The sequence below is a fragment of the Cygnus olor genome, chromosome 1 (assembly GCF_009769625.2).
Source record: "Cygnus olor isolate bCygOlo1 chromosome 1, bCygOlo1.pri.v2, whole genome shotgun sequence".
Lineage (NCBI taxonomy): Eukaryota > Metazoa > Chordata > Aves > Anseriformes > Anatidae > Cygnus > Cygnus olor.
This window is the reverse complement of record NC_049169.1, coordinates 129,315,115-129,329,991: the sequence shown is the minus strand read 5'-3', so window position 1 is coordinate 129,329,991 and position 14,877 is coordinate 129,315,115. Positions and strand designations below refer to the sequence as shown.

Sequence of the window (14,877 nt, the reverse complement as noted above, 5' to 3'; positions counted from 1 at the left end):
ATTTAAATGTGGCAAATGCATTTAAAAAATATCCTCTAGACAATTGTCCCCTCAGGTGGTAGTTCAGTGGTCTTGCACTTTGAAATGCCTGCTTCCCTCGTACCCAGGGAGGGATAACTCAGACTTTCATCTGATGGGGAGAAATCACTCAGCACAATGTCATGCAGAGATGCTGCAAATGGGCTAGCTATGGGATCTTCAGTAAACCATCTTACCACAGTGCTGGTGGGGCAAGAGTATTGTAGAAACCCCAGATGTTTGTCAAATGGAGCCTTTTGTAGCCCCACCTTGTCTTCCCATGCTTCAGAGTTTCAGTGACCAAGCTTGAGGAGTGGGATATTGCCAATATTGTGCAGACTCCATGGTCTTGTTCTATTATTTTTGTTTCTTTCCATATAACAGGTAGAACATGTCCACGTGTTTTGTAGGTTTGTTTACGGTGTTGATCAATAAGGTGGCATTTTCTGTAGCATCAAACTGAATGCCACCTGAAGAGAAAGTACAGTTAACAATGAGCTTTCTTGCGCAGTAGAATTTCACAAGGTATAAGAGGGGTTCATTTAATTATATAATTTAAAATACAGCTAAAATACAGGTTTCTTCTATTGTCATGGTGTCCAGACTCTGGGTGGAAGTCTGTCCACCTTTCAGTCTGTCAAACATTCTCAAAATTCTACCCAGATCTGAACGAACAACAATTTAGGGAAATAACACTTGAATTGTGAGTCACTGCCACACCTTCAGGAATAAAAAAGGACAATCAATGTTAGTGATCTCTAGCCTCCTTTCTCTAAAATGAGAGCTCAGAGTAATTGGAGAGACGTTTACTAACTGTTTGCTAAAGATAAACAACAAAGCCCAAATATTGCTTATCTGTTGAATATAATTTCCTGTAGGTGGTGTGTAAACTAATATAGAAATTAACACAGTGCTATAAATTTAGCACGTATAAGGAAAAGCAGATGGTACTGCTGTGATTGGACACGTCATTGGAGTATTCTAGAGCATGCCAAGTGTTTAATCTGTTACTATATGCACACATTACCCCACTACTGAGCTCTTAGTAAACTGGAACATGTAAAATGCACAAATGATAACACTCTTTGCTGGGTTTTAAACTGGGAATAAAAGCAAAATCCCACTTGAAGGTTTTGCTTTTTGCACTTATTGTGTTCATTTTCCAAAGCCTCCAAGTGGATCTGGTTGCAAGCTCTGGGCAGTCAGAACAAAGGCACAGGAGGCTCCGTGGGCCAACAACGCACTTGGCAATCTCCAGCTTTCCGCACCAGTAGTACGGCATGCGATATATCATGAACAGTAGTACAAATGCATAGTAATACATTTCAAAATGGTTTGTAATGCTGGAACCTCTCTGAGCAATTAGGAGCTCTATGGTTATGCAGAAGTGGAAGCAGGCTTTTCACTAAAAAAGTAATCCATTCCTGATTATTCTTAAAAGTTCACATAACACCTCTCAGATCAGAAGTGGTCTTGGCAAGGTGTAGCTCTACTTTAATGATTTGTCTTCTCTTTGGAGGAAGAGAATTTAGCTGCAGGGACCAGAAAGGGGCAAGAGTAGGCAGGGGTTGAGGAAGGAACTGAATTTTACAAGCAGAATGTGGAGGTCTTGTGTTTGGAAATGAGCAAGGGTGAAAGCATGAAAGAGGTAGGCAAGAGCAGAACTGAGAATTAATGAGGCGAAATGTATAGTAGAAAAAAAGTGGAAAAGCAATCATGAACAGAAGAGACAGCTACAGAAGGAAGGAGACAGCCTGAGAGTGGCTTTTCAATACCATTTCCTAATTGATTTGCTTGTATTTCTCATTAGTGATTTCAAGACACCATTCATGTTTTCAGCTCAGAGGACAAGCAAATCAGGTTAATGTCCACTCGTTGTGAATGCACAATGTGTGGTATGCTACTGTGCACTCCCAAAACAGGTTAATCCCCAAAAAAGGTTGCTCCCAAAGTCATCACATCGCTCGATCTTGGCAGAACATTCCTGCCTGTTGCTCGTGAGGCTGTTGGAGGTCCAGTGAGGTAGAAATCCATGCTGCTGCATCTCCCTTGGTCCAGGAGGGCTCCTACACAACTTCATGCTCTGACTTATGGGCACATTTGCTGAACAAAATCCTTCCCCAGGTCTTAGTCCCTCCCAGAAATAACACCTCAAGATCAGGTGGTCTTAGGCCCTCAAAGTGAGTCCTGATCTCCTCAGTACTCCCAAAGACAGGCTTTTCCAGAGCTCCAGCGTTGGGAACACTGATTTAGAACTTATTGTTCCAGAACGCATGAAAGATGAAACATGCATTGTACACATTTGGGGAAGGCTGCTGGAATAACAGCTTTTTGGCATAGGGTGTTCTCATGCTCTCTCCTCTAGATAAATCAATTGGACATTTCTTCTCCCATTTTTCATAATCATCTTGAACAAGCCTTGAGATCAGATGAACATCTGAGCTTCTCTCTCAAGAATACCTCTTCTACTGCTGTAGTCATTCTTCCACATTTGGTCTGCCTGTGCTTTTTATATACTATTAATTCTATTCTCTCAGTTTATCCTTTAATCAGTTTTGCCAAGTAATAAAAGTCCACCACAAGGTGATCTATCGCTTAGCTACTGGTCTGGGCAGATTGTCCTTCTGGAGAGGTGCCAGCACCCCACCAAAGAGCCTGTTCATGACCAGAGAGCATTGGGAATGTTTAATGACCCTTGTTTGTGCATCCTGTATCCCTGCTCATCAGAACTACAGGCCCATCTGAAGGGGAAAAGCAAGCAGAAAAGCTAGCAAAATGGAGGTTGTAGCTTGAGAAATGCTCTGGAGAGAGCTCCAAACATTACACTGGAATACAGCAAATCTATCTCTGAATTTCTCACTGATAGATGCCTTTATCGAATACACAAGGCATTAGATTACTAAATTAAGTAGATGCACACATACATATATATGTACATATATCTACACATGTGTGTGTATACAGACTGTGTGAGCGTATATATGTATCTTTGTGTTTAATACAGTAGAAGAAAAACTATCAAACTCATTTTAAATGAAATCTTATTTCATTTCTGTTGTATGCATATTTCCAATGACCTTGTAGGATTTGTGGATTTATTACTTACCAGATAAAGAAAAAAAAACATCTGTGTAAAGATTAGACTATCAAGTTGCTATAGCATTGAGTGCCATTGATTTTTACCCCATGATGAATGTTTATTTTGCCGTGAATAAATAATATCAGACCTTTATAGAACAACCCTCATAAAAACAAATCAAAATGAAAATAAGGAAGTGGATTTGTGTAGTAAATTTCTAATATATTCAAACAGTCAAGATGCTTCTAAGAAGCCACAATTTAATTTCAGAAACCAAGTCTGAAGTGCAGATTGCTGGCAAGTAGTTTGTCTAACCCAATCATGCTTCAGAGCAAAGTAAAAACAGCTAGAGAAATGCAGATTGAGATCTTGGCTAACAAGAACTAAATGATATGCAAAGCCAGAAAGGATAATTTGTGTAATAGAAGATAAGAAAAGAAAACCAACCCCAAAATATTATTTATTGGGAGTCCATATTAATAACTGATAACTGGGAAAGGAAGGCATTGATTTATCAGTTGGCTTGTCTCCTCAGGAAAAAAAAAAATAACAAAACTTATAAAATTTGCATATGAACACTTCAAGATGTTGCAGATATTCCTGACTATTTTTAGCTGCACAATTTAAATTATTAATATAATTTGCAATATTTAATTTGTTTTGTGCAGTATTTGCATAAATTAAATGCATGAAGTCTGTCTGAGAAAGCTCTGGCAATCCCTTTCTATGTTTACTGGGTTTTGTGCTGGATGCTGTTTAGCAAAGGGCTTGAAGGAAAGAATCCTTCTACAGAAAGAGAAAAAAAGCCTGTTCCTTCCCCTTCCCCTTTCCCTATGCAGAGCTGCAGAGGTGCAGGGGAAGCCTTTCTCCTCCCTTCTCCCCAAACCTTCCCACAGATGCTCCCCACTCTCAGCATGCACTGAGTGGGATGCTGCCAGTCCTCAGTGGTGGGCACGGATGTCTCAGGTCACAGCGCTGCATCGCTAGTGCCTGGCCCAGGCAGGGAGGATGGTGTACGCTGTCCCTGGGCTGTCACAGCCCGGGCTGCAGGGCTGGCCCCAGTTGCCTGGCCCCAGTAACTGGGGAGCTGCAGGAACTGAAACCCAAGTTTGAAAAACTGGCTAGCAATGTATTGTTCTGGAGGATAATCTGCGTAAATCAAATCACGAGTGTCATTTCCGGGCTTTGTACACAGATAACACTTTTTTTTTTAATTTTGGCTGTTTGACAAATGAGATACTCTGAGATGCTGAGGTCAGGGCACAGGGGTACTCTAAAAAAGCAATCTAAAGTTATTACAGCTGAGGCAGAGAGTAGCGGAAAATTTCCCAGAGGCACGATAAAAACCATCATCTTCCCCAAAATATTTAAATCTGCTTGGAAAAAAGCACCAGAGAAACTTCTGGGAAAAATCCTGGGGAGGCAGGCATTCAGGCACCCCCATCCACAACTGGGGGCCGCAAGCCCAGGTCTCCTGCGTGCAAAAAGGCAGTGGCAGTTTCCCTGCTGAATGTCACACGGAGGCCTGTATCACAGGATATGTCCTGGGACAGGACTTTCTGGGCAGGCAGCAGGTGTCAGGGCAAGGGGGAGCTGCAGTCTGAGGATGGGGCTTAGAAGCTTCCAGCTGCGGGTGGGAGAGAGTCTGCTTGTGGTGCAGCTCGTCTGTCCTGAGGCAGCTGTTTTGCAGAGAGCAAGAGGAAACAGCAAAGGTGGGGTTTAGGTAAGTTTCCATTGGTGTTTCTGGTTTTGGGGGCCTTACATTATTTTGCATTTGTTCAGGATGTAGACAGGTTAAGTATGGGCACTGGAGGTGCTTTAGCTGTATGCTGCACAACCCTCACCGATGCACTGGCTGCTCAGTTAACGAGAGCAGAAGAAATCCACAGCTATGTTTATTGTCAAACCACAGCCACGGTGTCTCTGTGCTTCTTTCCTCTCCACCTCTCCATCCAGCAGTCCTCGTGCTTTTCCCCATCCCCTATGCCCTGCTGTCCTCCCCTGGGTGCTTTGATGGGCCCAGGAGCCACCATCTCACAGGCTAGGTAAAATGTCAGAATAGCCCCACACTTAAACGCTAACTTTGCAGTTTATTCAGCTTCACATGCAGACAGAATGAGGAGAAACTAGTCACCCCATATCCACCAGACTTCTGGTCAGAGCAGATTATCCTTCAAATCTGGGTCATTAACGTGCATTTCTCTGATGTATAACAGACTGATGTGCCATTCCCACTGATAAACTGGCAAAGTGAGTCTGTTTGACACTCACAGATCACTGAGCCTGGACACTGTCATTTAAAACAAATGGAAACTGAGGCACAGTTCTTCTGTGCCAGAAATAGATCTGCTCTTCTTTAGGATCTATAACTATCTATCATAACATTTATGGTGCTTTGCAAAACATCATTTCATCTCTTTCTCCCTCCCTCCCCCACAAAAATTGAAATATTAATCATATTATATATAAAACATGAAATTGAATAATAAATTTATATTAAGTGCATTTAAGAATTTGAGAGAAACAAGTCTTGCTTTACTAAAGAAGGACTTTTTTTTTTTTTTTTGTAATAAACCAATCACCCTTACTAACTGTATAATCTCTATTATTAAAGATTTTCTTGAAAAATTTAGGTACCACTTAAAGATATTTCAAGGCAGGAAAATATTTTTGCTTCCCAACATGTTTAAATTATGTTACTCTTTCAGTTGGATAATGCTCAATTCCTACTCAACGAGGGCAAAGCCACATTAACTACCATTTCATTATTGTATTAACAACAGTTCACTTGCTGTTCTTACAGAAAGAGTAAGTAAATCAGCCATGCTTCAAAGATTCTTCTGCTGTTTATTGGAGATAGGAGGTATTATTAAACACAGCTTTCTAAAACAAGCTTAGATTTGTCCGTTGGAAACCCTTACTGAAGACAGCAATGACTGATTTCTCTTCCATTAATTAAAATGTCGATGCTGTGTATAATATAAGGTCTGTTTCACTTAGATTTTATAAGGCATGGGTGTCCAAATGAGAGAAAAAGCAAACCTCACTGAGCAGAAAAATTTGTGTTAAGAGAGGTAGAAAGGGGACAAAACCACTGTTGCACACAGAATGGTGCATCCTGACAGAGCAATATCACTCAGTAAGATCAGTGAAAGATTTCTTATGTTTTTGATGAAACACCTAGGTGAATATTTAGGAAAAAACTATACTTAGAGCAAGTTTGGGGCCCTTCTTGATCAATACTTTGGGAAGGATTGCAGTGAGAAACTGAGAATTTTACATTATTTTCTGCTCCTAAGCCTGGATTGAGGAGAGGAAATGGCATCTGGTGCAGGTGAGCTGAGATCCAGGTCAGGAAAGAACAGACCAGAGATCAGGTTCCTGAGATCAGGTTCAGGAAGGAAAAAAACAGAGAAGTCTGTTAATGACCAAATAGGTTTGCTATGTGAGAGTCATCACTTTCTGCATCAGCAGGAGTTAGCCTCAAGGCAGAGCTGTGTGAAGAGAGGGGAAAAAAAAAAAAAAAAAAAAAAGACACTCAAAGTGCTAAAAATTAGTGGAAATGCAGAGCATTTCAATACTAGCTCCAGCTCCCAGCATATCACCAAGAGATGGAAGATCTGAATTCTCATAAGACATGCCATATTGTATGGAAAGTGGCTGGGCATGTATATTGAGAAAAAATTTTATTTAAAACCTCCAGGTTCCTCCAGAAGGACTTCTCTGTATTCTGAAAACAAGCAGCTAAGGGTGTACTTTTTCATGAACTAAGGTTGCACATTCAATAGCCGCACATGGTCGTATATTTCCTGAGTCTGTGCCGTTGTGCTATTTTCATCCTCTGAAATGTTCTTACACAATGATTTACACAGGTAAATGAAAGATAATTTCCTCCTAAAAATAAATTTTGCCTTTCTTCCTCCATGTGTCATTGTGTTTTATCCTATTTCCTGCATTTGGAAAAAAAAATATTATAACTATTCATTTTCCCTCCATTAATTAATTTTCACTATGATTTTATGATATCTGTAATATTCCCCCATCCTTCAAACACAGCTTTTCTAAGCTGAAGAGATCTCGTCTACTTCGGATCCCTGCATGCATAAAAAGTCTTTTATAATTGTTGCTGCTCCTCGTTGTACTTTATATCATTCTGCTATGTCTTTCCTGCCTTTGTATGACCAGAAGTGCTCCTCATGTTCAAAAACTGACCACACTTTAAGTGGAGAAATCGACAGCAGGACATTTTCTGATTTGTTTGCCTGACTTCCTTTTAGTAGTGGACTAATGTTTACAGTCATCTACATGGTAATTCCCACAATTCTCACCTAAAAAAGAACCAATTTGAGTTAATCACTGTCTTTGTCTAATCAGGGTTACCTTTTGCAATGTGCTTTAGCTTGCATTTCACCTACTGCCACTTCATTACTCAGTCACTTAGTATTTAGAGATCCTTCTGCTTCGTTGAGATTTGTCCATTCTGAATAGACTGTTTCTCCTGCGTACCTTCACTTGGCAACCTTTTCCCCAGATCATTTATAAATCTCGTCCTTGTTGCTGGTTCTAGTGCTGATGCTTGGGGGATCCTCTCCAGAAAATCCCTCAGCTGTAAAACTGATCTTTTATTCCTAAAATCCATTACTGTCTTTTAAACAGTTAGCCTATGAAAAGTCTATGAAAGGACCTTTTCTCTGACAATTCACCTGACAATTTAACTTTTGGAGAGCCTTCTGTGGGGAACCAACAAGCTATTGAAAGTCCAGCCATGCTTCTTGGCTGAACTACCTTCATCCACTTATTCACTGACTCCTGAGAACAGAAATCATGCGAGCATGAGTGTCTTTGCAAAACCACACTGTGAATTATGTAAGGTACTGAGAGATGGGAGTTGTTTCAAAATCATAATGATTTAGGAATGAAGTCTCCAAAGTTATTTTGCTGTCTAATTCGTATCGATTCCATTTTGCATTCAAGCCTAAATTTATTGTGGTTTTCTAACTTTGTGCTTATGAATGCCAAAAGGAAAATTTCCCTGATGTTCTCTACCCTATAGCTAAAATTAATTTCCTATGTCCTTGAAATTTAATTAAACTAGATAGTCTTTTAAATCGTTTGCCCACCATATGTTGGAAAAAAGAGTAGCAAAATTAAATGAATAAATCACATCAGAGAGTAAATTAAATACACTGTTTGAAGCCAGCCTCTCTCTCATTTTCCTCATTGTTAAAACTGAGTCAATTCTGACAATAAGCATTTAAAAGTGTTCTGGACAAAGAAATTCAGAATGCATTGTATAGAAAGCTGTGCAAGCAAGGCAGAGAATGGACTGATTTTCTGAAGTGTTTTTCCTGTTCATGGTTGCTTTGGCATGAAGTTGATGGTATGAGTTACATTCCAAACCTGACAGAGTAGAAAATAAAGCTTTTCAAAGATGGAAGATGAAGAAAGAAAACCATGTCAAAAATATGATCCTTCTGATTTAGATGTTGTCTATTGTAAAGCAAGGACAAGAGAATCTAATGCTATTATTTTGTAAAGCAAATAAAATTACTGTATTCTTAAAGGAAATTAAAAATTGAGAAAAAAAAATCATGTCTTTCTTGATGAAAATTGGTTAAAGTCAACATCTAAATAAGTTTGGTATGACACCATAATATAATACACAAAAACCTATTTGGAAAATTATGTGGTGTTGAAAATGCATCTGCAGAAACCATTTGCCAACTCTCAGGAAATGTATTTAGTTTTCAGTGGATAATTCTTCTAAAATACTCAGGAGTGTGAACATCTGAGAGAAACAGAGCAAAAGAACACTTTCATCTTGCTATTTATTTCTTTTCTGTTTTTCATCCTAGCTTGTGTCTTTATCAAAGGCAGATTGAGTTATGGGGTGTGCGTTATGCAACACTAACTTTACATCCCTTTAGAAGGATAAAGTCTTTCACTTCAATGTCAGTGGATTTTGCCACTCCAGTTGATGTCCAGTGGCTTCTACCCACTCTTTGATTTTAGCTTCAAAACCTGTAAAAACAAAAAACAAAAAAACAAAAAACAAAAAACAAACAAACAAACAACAACAACAACAACAAAAACAGGGATTGAAGCAAGTGAGATCCTGTCTGGTTTAAAACAAATGCAAGTCATATGCGTAGTCTAATGAAAATAAAGATTGAAATGTTTGCAAAGTGGTTTGCACTATTCTACCAGTGACTAAGCTGGTGAAAAGCACTAATTGAGGACTGTCTTTGGATGAGTCTGCACTGTAGGTTATGTGAGATTGTACAAACTGAATATGATGCTGGGAATGAAGAGGAATTCTGCAGCTGTGTCAGAGGGTACCTGAGGTATTTTGCCCAGTAGTTCTTCAAGCCTCCAGGTGAAAGGAAGACATGTACTATGTTAAGGGAATTCACTTGAGATGAATTTCTCACATACTGAAACATGAAAAAAGAGTTCTTTGTCAAAGTATCTACATTTGGTATCCTATCTCCATGACTCTTCCCCAAAGTCCTTTATGTATAATAGAATGTTGGAAGATACTCTGAAACATCAAATTATGTCTTTGTAGTAAGACTACGGTGTTTTAAAGACAATCTCTTTAACCATGTCTGTATTGCTAAAAGAAAGTACATTGGGGATTTTATTGTTCCTAAGGCCATGAGGTGTCACCACATGTAGTGTAGTGCTAAGCTCCAGTGAATCAGGTGTATCTTGAAGAAAGCTTTTCTGAGTGGTCCACACCATAGTAAGATAAGTAGCATGGACCCTGAAGTTCCAGTGCTAGATTTACCCTCTGGGTCCATTTTGTTCAACAGCAGAAAGTCTCATTCCCTGCCATTTCATTTTGGGTGGAGCAGGTTCAAGGGCTCAGGGGACCAACAGGACACACACCTGACTGCATTCTCACTGGAAACCCATAGACATGTGGTTCTTAATCTCCACAGGGTTTCATTTTCAGTTTTCAACCTTAATGACCTGTTTCATGAAAAAGAGCAGAGACCCCACCACCTTGAGGTCTTTCAGGTAATGTCTGGTGAAGTGGGGGAGCTCTGATGGTGTCAGTGCTTGCCAGTGAGACTTCAGGTGCTGGCAGTGCTTAGAGGGCTGGTGGGTGCAAGACTGCAAAACCACTTCAACTCTTGGTGGATTTTACCACTGAAAGCAATGTGATGGAGATGGAGCTGAGAGCTATCTGTGGGTTGAAAGGACTGTGGCTTTGCTTGCTTACAGAGGCACTTAGATCAGAGAATCACAGCGTAGTCAAGGTTGGAAGGGACCTCTGGAGGTCATCTGGTCCAGCCCTCCTGCCAACCAGAGATTTAGATGATCACAACAACTACAATCCTTAGCTGTCAGTAATGTTAAGTTTTTGTAAGAGTGGAATATCAATCATGGAAACAAATAGTGTGGAAACAGTGCCATTCTCTTCATTAGTTATTAGGCTTTGAAAAGAGTTTTTCTGGTAAACTTAAGAAAAGGAAAGTTACATAAATTCTCACTTTTTGCAAACAGCAAAGAGCTCCATGTTGGAAGAGCAGGTAACAACCCAACAAGCTGACACAAACTTTGATAAGGGAGAAGGAGATTCAAATCTACTCAAGAAGAGAAGGCAACCGAGTTCGTACTCCTCATATCCCAGAAGAATGCTGTACCTCTTGTATTCAGTGTAAACTGAATTTAGGATTGAAGTCCTAAATAAAAAGCTAGCATGGGACCTGGGCACACTTTCCTCTGGGTTTTGTAAAAAAGAAGTGGTGCAGCCAACTGTCTGTAGGGGAAAATACAGGGCTCTGAATACTTTTGGGAAACGGGTGCCTCCTTACAGCTAAGGGTTGGGTGCTGAAGGCCTGGAAGAATGAAGTTTAAAGGTCCATGTCCCTAATCTTAGGTGGCTTCCTGCTGGAATTACAACAGTGTAAGCTCAGAAAAAACGCTATAACATTGAAGATGAGTTGCTCAGCCCCACACAACAAAGCTGTGGCACAGCAGGGCATGGAAGTCTGGGCTTTCCAAGTCCTGCACTGACATTTTATTCCACCCCCTTGCCCCCACTTCTCCCCCCAGGTCCCTCACAAGTAACCAAAATTAAGTATAAAAAAAAGAATGAAGCACATATGGTAACACAGCTGTTGAAAATCTGTTACCCTTTTTAATCACCTTTTATGTCCTGGGCAGATATTTTATCCTTCAAACTCAGTAAAAGGGAAAGTGCTGCAAGGAAAGCAGCATCCTGTATTATTGGAGGACTGTGTGATGTTATTGAGTCATGTGAGAGAAGTCTTGCATAGGACTGCCCACAACTTAGGTCTCAATGGATTTATCTTTAAATAGTCTACATATTTATAATCACTAGGACAAGCAGAACTTTGGATTTTTCAAAGAGGAACTGCGAACTCTAAATAAATACTATTGAAAAAGGAAAGGACCAAGCTTCTTTGCCTTAATGATGATGAGCTTCGGAGATGGAAGGGATATAAACCCTGGAGAGGTGCTCAAACAGTCTTACAATAAAGCAATTATCCACCTGTTAATGGGTACACTGTAGAATAGTCCTCAGCCTGAAGTGACAGGAGCTCAAAAGCACTGTTTATTGCCTATCCTCCTTCCATAACCACTCACATCACCTCAGAGTGACTATTTCTCATTTGGTAGCCTTGGATCCCACTACTGGTTATTCATATTTGCATGTCAGCTCCGAGGTAAGGAGAGCAAGCCTGGTGATATATCCAATTCCAATGCTGAAGACGAGGAGAGAGCAATGTAATTATGAAAAGATTTGCTTCTGCAAAGGAGCAGTGATTTGCATCCTGATTTGGTGTAAATTGTCCTTCGTCCCCATCCCAAGTTCAGCAAACATGCTCCTTCAGTATTAAATATCTTGCTGCTCTGATGTTTTTTCTTGCGGTCTCTGATTCTCTGTTAAGATCAGAAGGCTGTGGGTTAGCGAGAGATATGAGGGAGTATTCCCTGTGAGTGAGTGGGCTGCTTGCGAACCCAAGAAGAGGTCATTTAAAGTCAACAATGAAGTATTTGTTGGTCAAAGAGAAGGTCTTTAATTAGGGCAAGCTGGTGGAACTACATTTCATCACTGCTGGAATGAAAAAGATTAGAGTTGCTTGTTTGCTGGTTTTGTAACCTTTGTGGAAGGCTGCCAGTAACTGTTAAGTCATATATTACTGTGCTATCAGGCAGGAGAAGTGGCTGTGAGAATATACCAGCACAAACAGACACAAACCTTTCATCACATGGTCATGATGATAAACTTAAGTTACTCACCTTCCCAAAAACAAATATTACCCACTCAGACGAGAAAAAATGGATTTCTGCAAGATGTTGCTATGTTAGCTTGCAATATTGCACCTGTTACCACTAAATCCAAGTGTTCAGTGAATTTTGAAATATTGATTCTAGGAGCATCCCTACAAGCACAGGGGTGGGGGAGGATAAGATCAACCCTTGTTTTGCAAATCAAGGATGGAGGTGCTAGGCTGCCACTAGACTGAGCCAAGGGTATTCTTTACCATGATCTTGGGCCCCTGGATCCCTGGGTCATTTAAATTAACATGGCCAGAGCAGATTCTTTGCTACCAACATGGCTAGGTTTCCTCCCCACAGTAAGCCCAAGGAGGGCGATGAGAGTCTGTGAAGTCAGATTTCTTCCTATGGGGTAGGAAGATATGGGCTGTATCCCTTCCTCTTCTACAGGGTTGGGATACAGCTCTTTGCTCTGTTGGCTTAGTCAGAGAGAAAGTAAGGCAGTCACCAAATTTCCATGTCTTTTCTTGTGAGTTTTAATTGCTCACTTGTCTTTTAAATCCGTATTTTGTATCGTAGCTTAACCAGCTAATTCGCTTAGGTGCTTTGAAGGGGTGCACCTCAACTATTCAGGTATATGTCACGCTTGATACACAGGTGATTGTGTCCTATTGTCTTCTTTGACTTATTTTTCTTCTTTATCTCCCAGGAAGATGAAGTTGCTCGTGACAGTCGGTTCAATTTCAGTGGCTATGGCATGGGTCACTGTCTCCAAGTGAAAGATGGCACAGCAGTCAAAGCTACTCCACCTAACCCACCGCCAGCACCACCAAAGGATTCAGATTCCATCAAAAAGAAGTTTGTTGACCGTGCGAAAAGGATTGATACAATATCCCGTGCTGCATTCCCACTCGCCTTCCTCATTTTCAACATCTTTTACTGGATTACATACAAAATTATACGGCATGAGGACATTCACAAGAAATAGGCAACTCTGGTTTGCCAGGACTACTCAGCCAAAGTGATCCACATGTAAATAAACAATGAAATGTCTTTCTGTCATTTGGATTAAAGGTTTCTTTTTCCCCTCAGGACTCTGAAGAGAAAATGAAAGAGAAAAAGAATTATAGAAGGAAAAGTTTATTGCATGAAACAATATGCCTGAGACCAGTCAATAAGGGGTCCCTTTATGTACTCTCAGTGTTCTTCTTCCAGATTCAGCATTAATCAGACATCTGTAAATGGGGCCAAATTTTACCCAACTTTATCACCAAGATATTATTGTTTGAAACATAAGAGAATCAGAAAACAAACAATCCTCCTAAAGCATCTACCAAGAGACTGTGGTGGCTACAGTACAGTGAGTTATAAGAGGACCAAACTTTTTCAGGATAATGTTGCCTTTCTATTTGAAACAAGTCTACTGAGCTACATTCCATGACCATGTCTGTAGTTAGTGGTTTCACCAAGGAGTCCTTCTTTTGTGGGTTGTAAATTATTTCTACTGACAGGGGAGAGAAGATAAAAGAAAAGAAAACAAAGCAAAACAAATGAACAAACAAAAAACAGATTTATACTTTACTATCCTTGTGGGTGTGCATTTTAATATTATCTTGCTTTACTAGAATTGTAATTTTGAGGTTGAACTTGTGTGTCGTGTGATTTATTTGATAGCTGACACTCCAAAACCAGTGAAACTGCCCAGTTTATTTTTGTTGGAATACAGTGCACTTACTTCATTTTATTTCTGCTGATTTTACATGCAACTTGAGGTGCCAAACTGTATTTTACCTATTGTGCTACCCTGTACCACACTACTTAGTAAGAACTTGTTTCCTCAAAGGTGTAGCTCAGTTTAGCATTGAGTTTCTATTATTGCTCTCATTGTAGCTGCGATCAATAGCTCTATAGGTAAACACAACTTGTTTACAGACCTCTAATTTATATCAAAGTGGCTATCATTTTAAATATCATCAATTAACCTAAGAATTTTAAAACTGTACTGTGATTTTCAGAACCTGTTACCTTTTGGTGCCGGATCTGCGTTATTCAAATCCTTGCTACATGTTTTAAAGTAGAAAATAAAATAAAATAATAATTAAAAGATGGTATTTTTGCTTACACAGAAGAAGACAACCTGTAACATAAAATGAATCAAACATTAAAATTTTACACTTGATGTAAAAGGGTTTATTAAAAAAAAAAAAAAAAAGGTTATTTGTTCAATTTCAATAAAGCTAAATGTGCTATTAACACTTCCTTCACTCTTTTTTTCCTATGCAGCTGGGCTGTTCACATCAAGACCCAGCTCTACCACTATGTCACTGCTCAGTCAAGAGAAAGAGGGTGAAAAGCAAACTTCTGTTGATCTGGTACACTGGTCTAACATGCCAATTTTTTCTACCTATTCTACGGTAAAAGGGATGTTGCCACCCCTGGGAGTATGTCAAGTAGTATGTCAGAAATGCAGCTAGGGTGTGACATATTCCAAAAGTCCTGCAGAGCTGAGCCCAACCTGAGTGGCT

At 39.9% G+C, this 14,877-nt stretch overlaps 1 protein-coding gene across 6 annotated transcripts in view; it reads left to right on the top strand.

The window, feature by feature from the left end:
* Positions 1-14,599, top strand: part of GLRA2 (glycine receptor alpha 2) — a 130,188-nt gene extending 115,589 nt beyond the window's left edge. For all 6 annotated transcript variants that reach the window (XM_040533194.1, XM_040533219.1, XM_040533185.1 and 3 more), the window contains one exon: positions 13,062-14,599. In XM_040533194.1, the coding sequence (XP_040389128.1) occupies positions 13,062-13,340 (279 nt within the window). In that variant the 3' untranslated portion in view covers positions 13,341-14,599. The remainder of the gene's footprint in view (positions 1-13,061) is intronic.
* Positions 14,600-14,877: the final 278 nt, after the last annotated feature.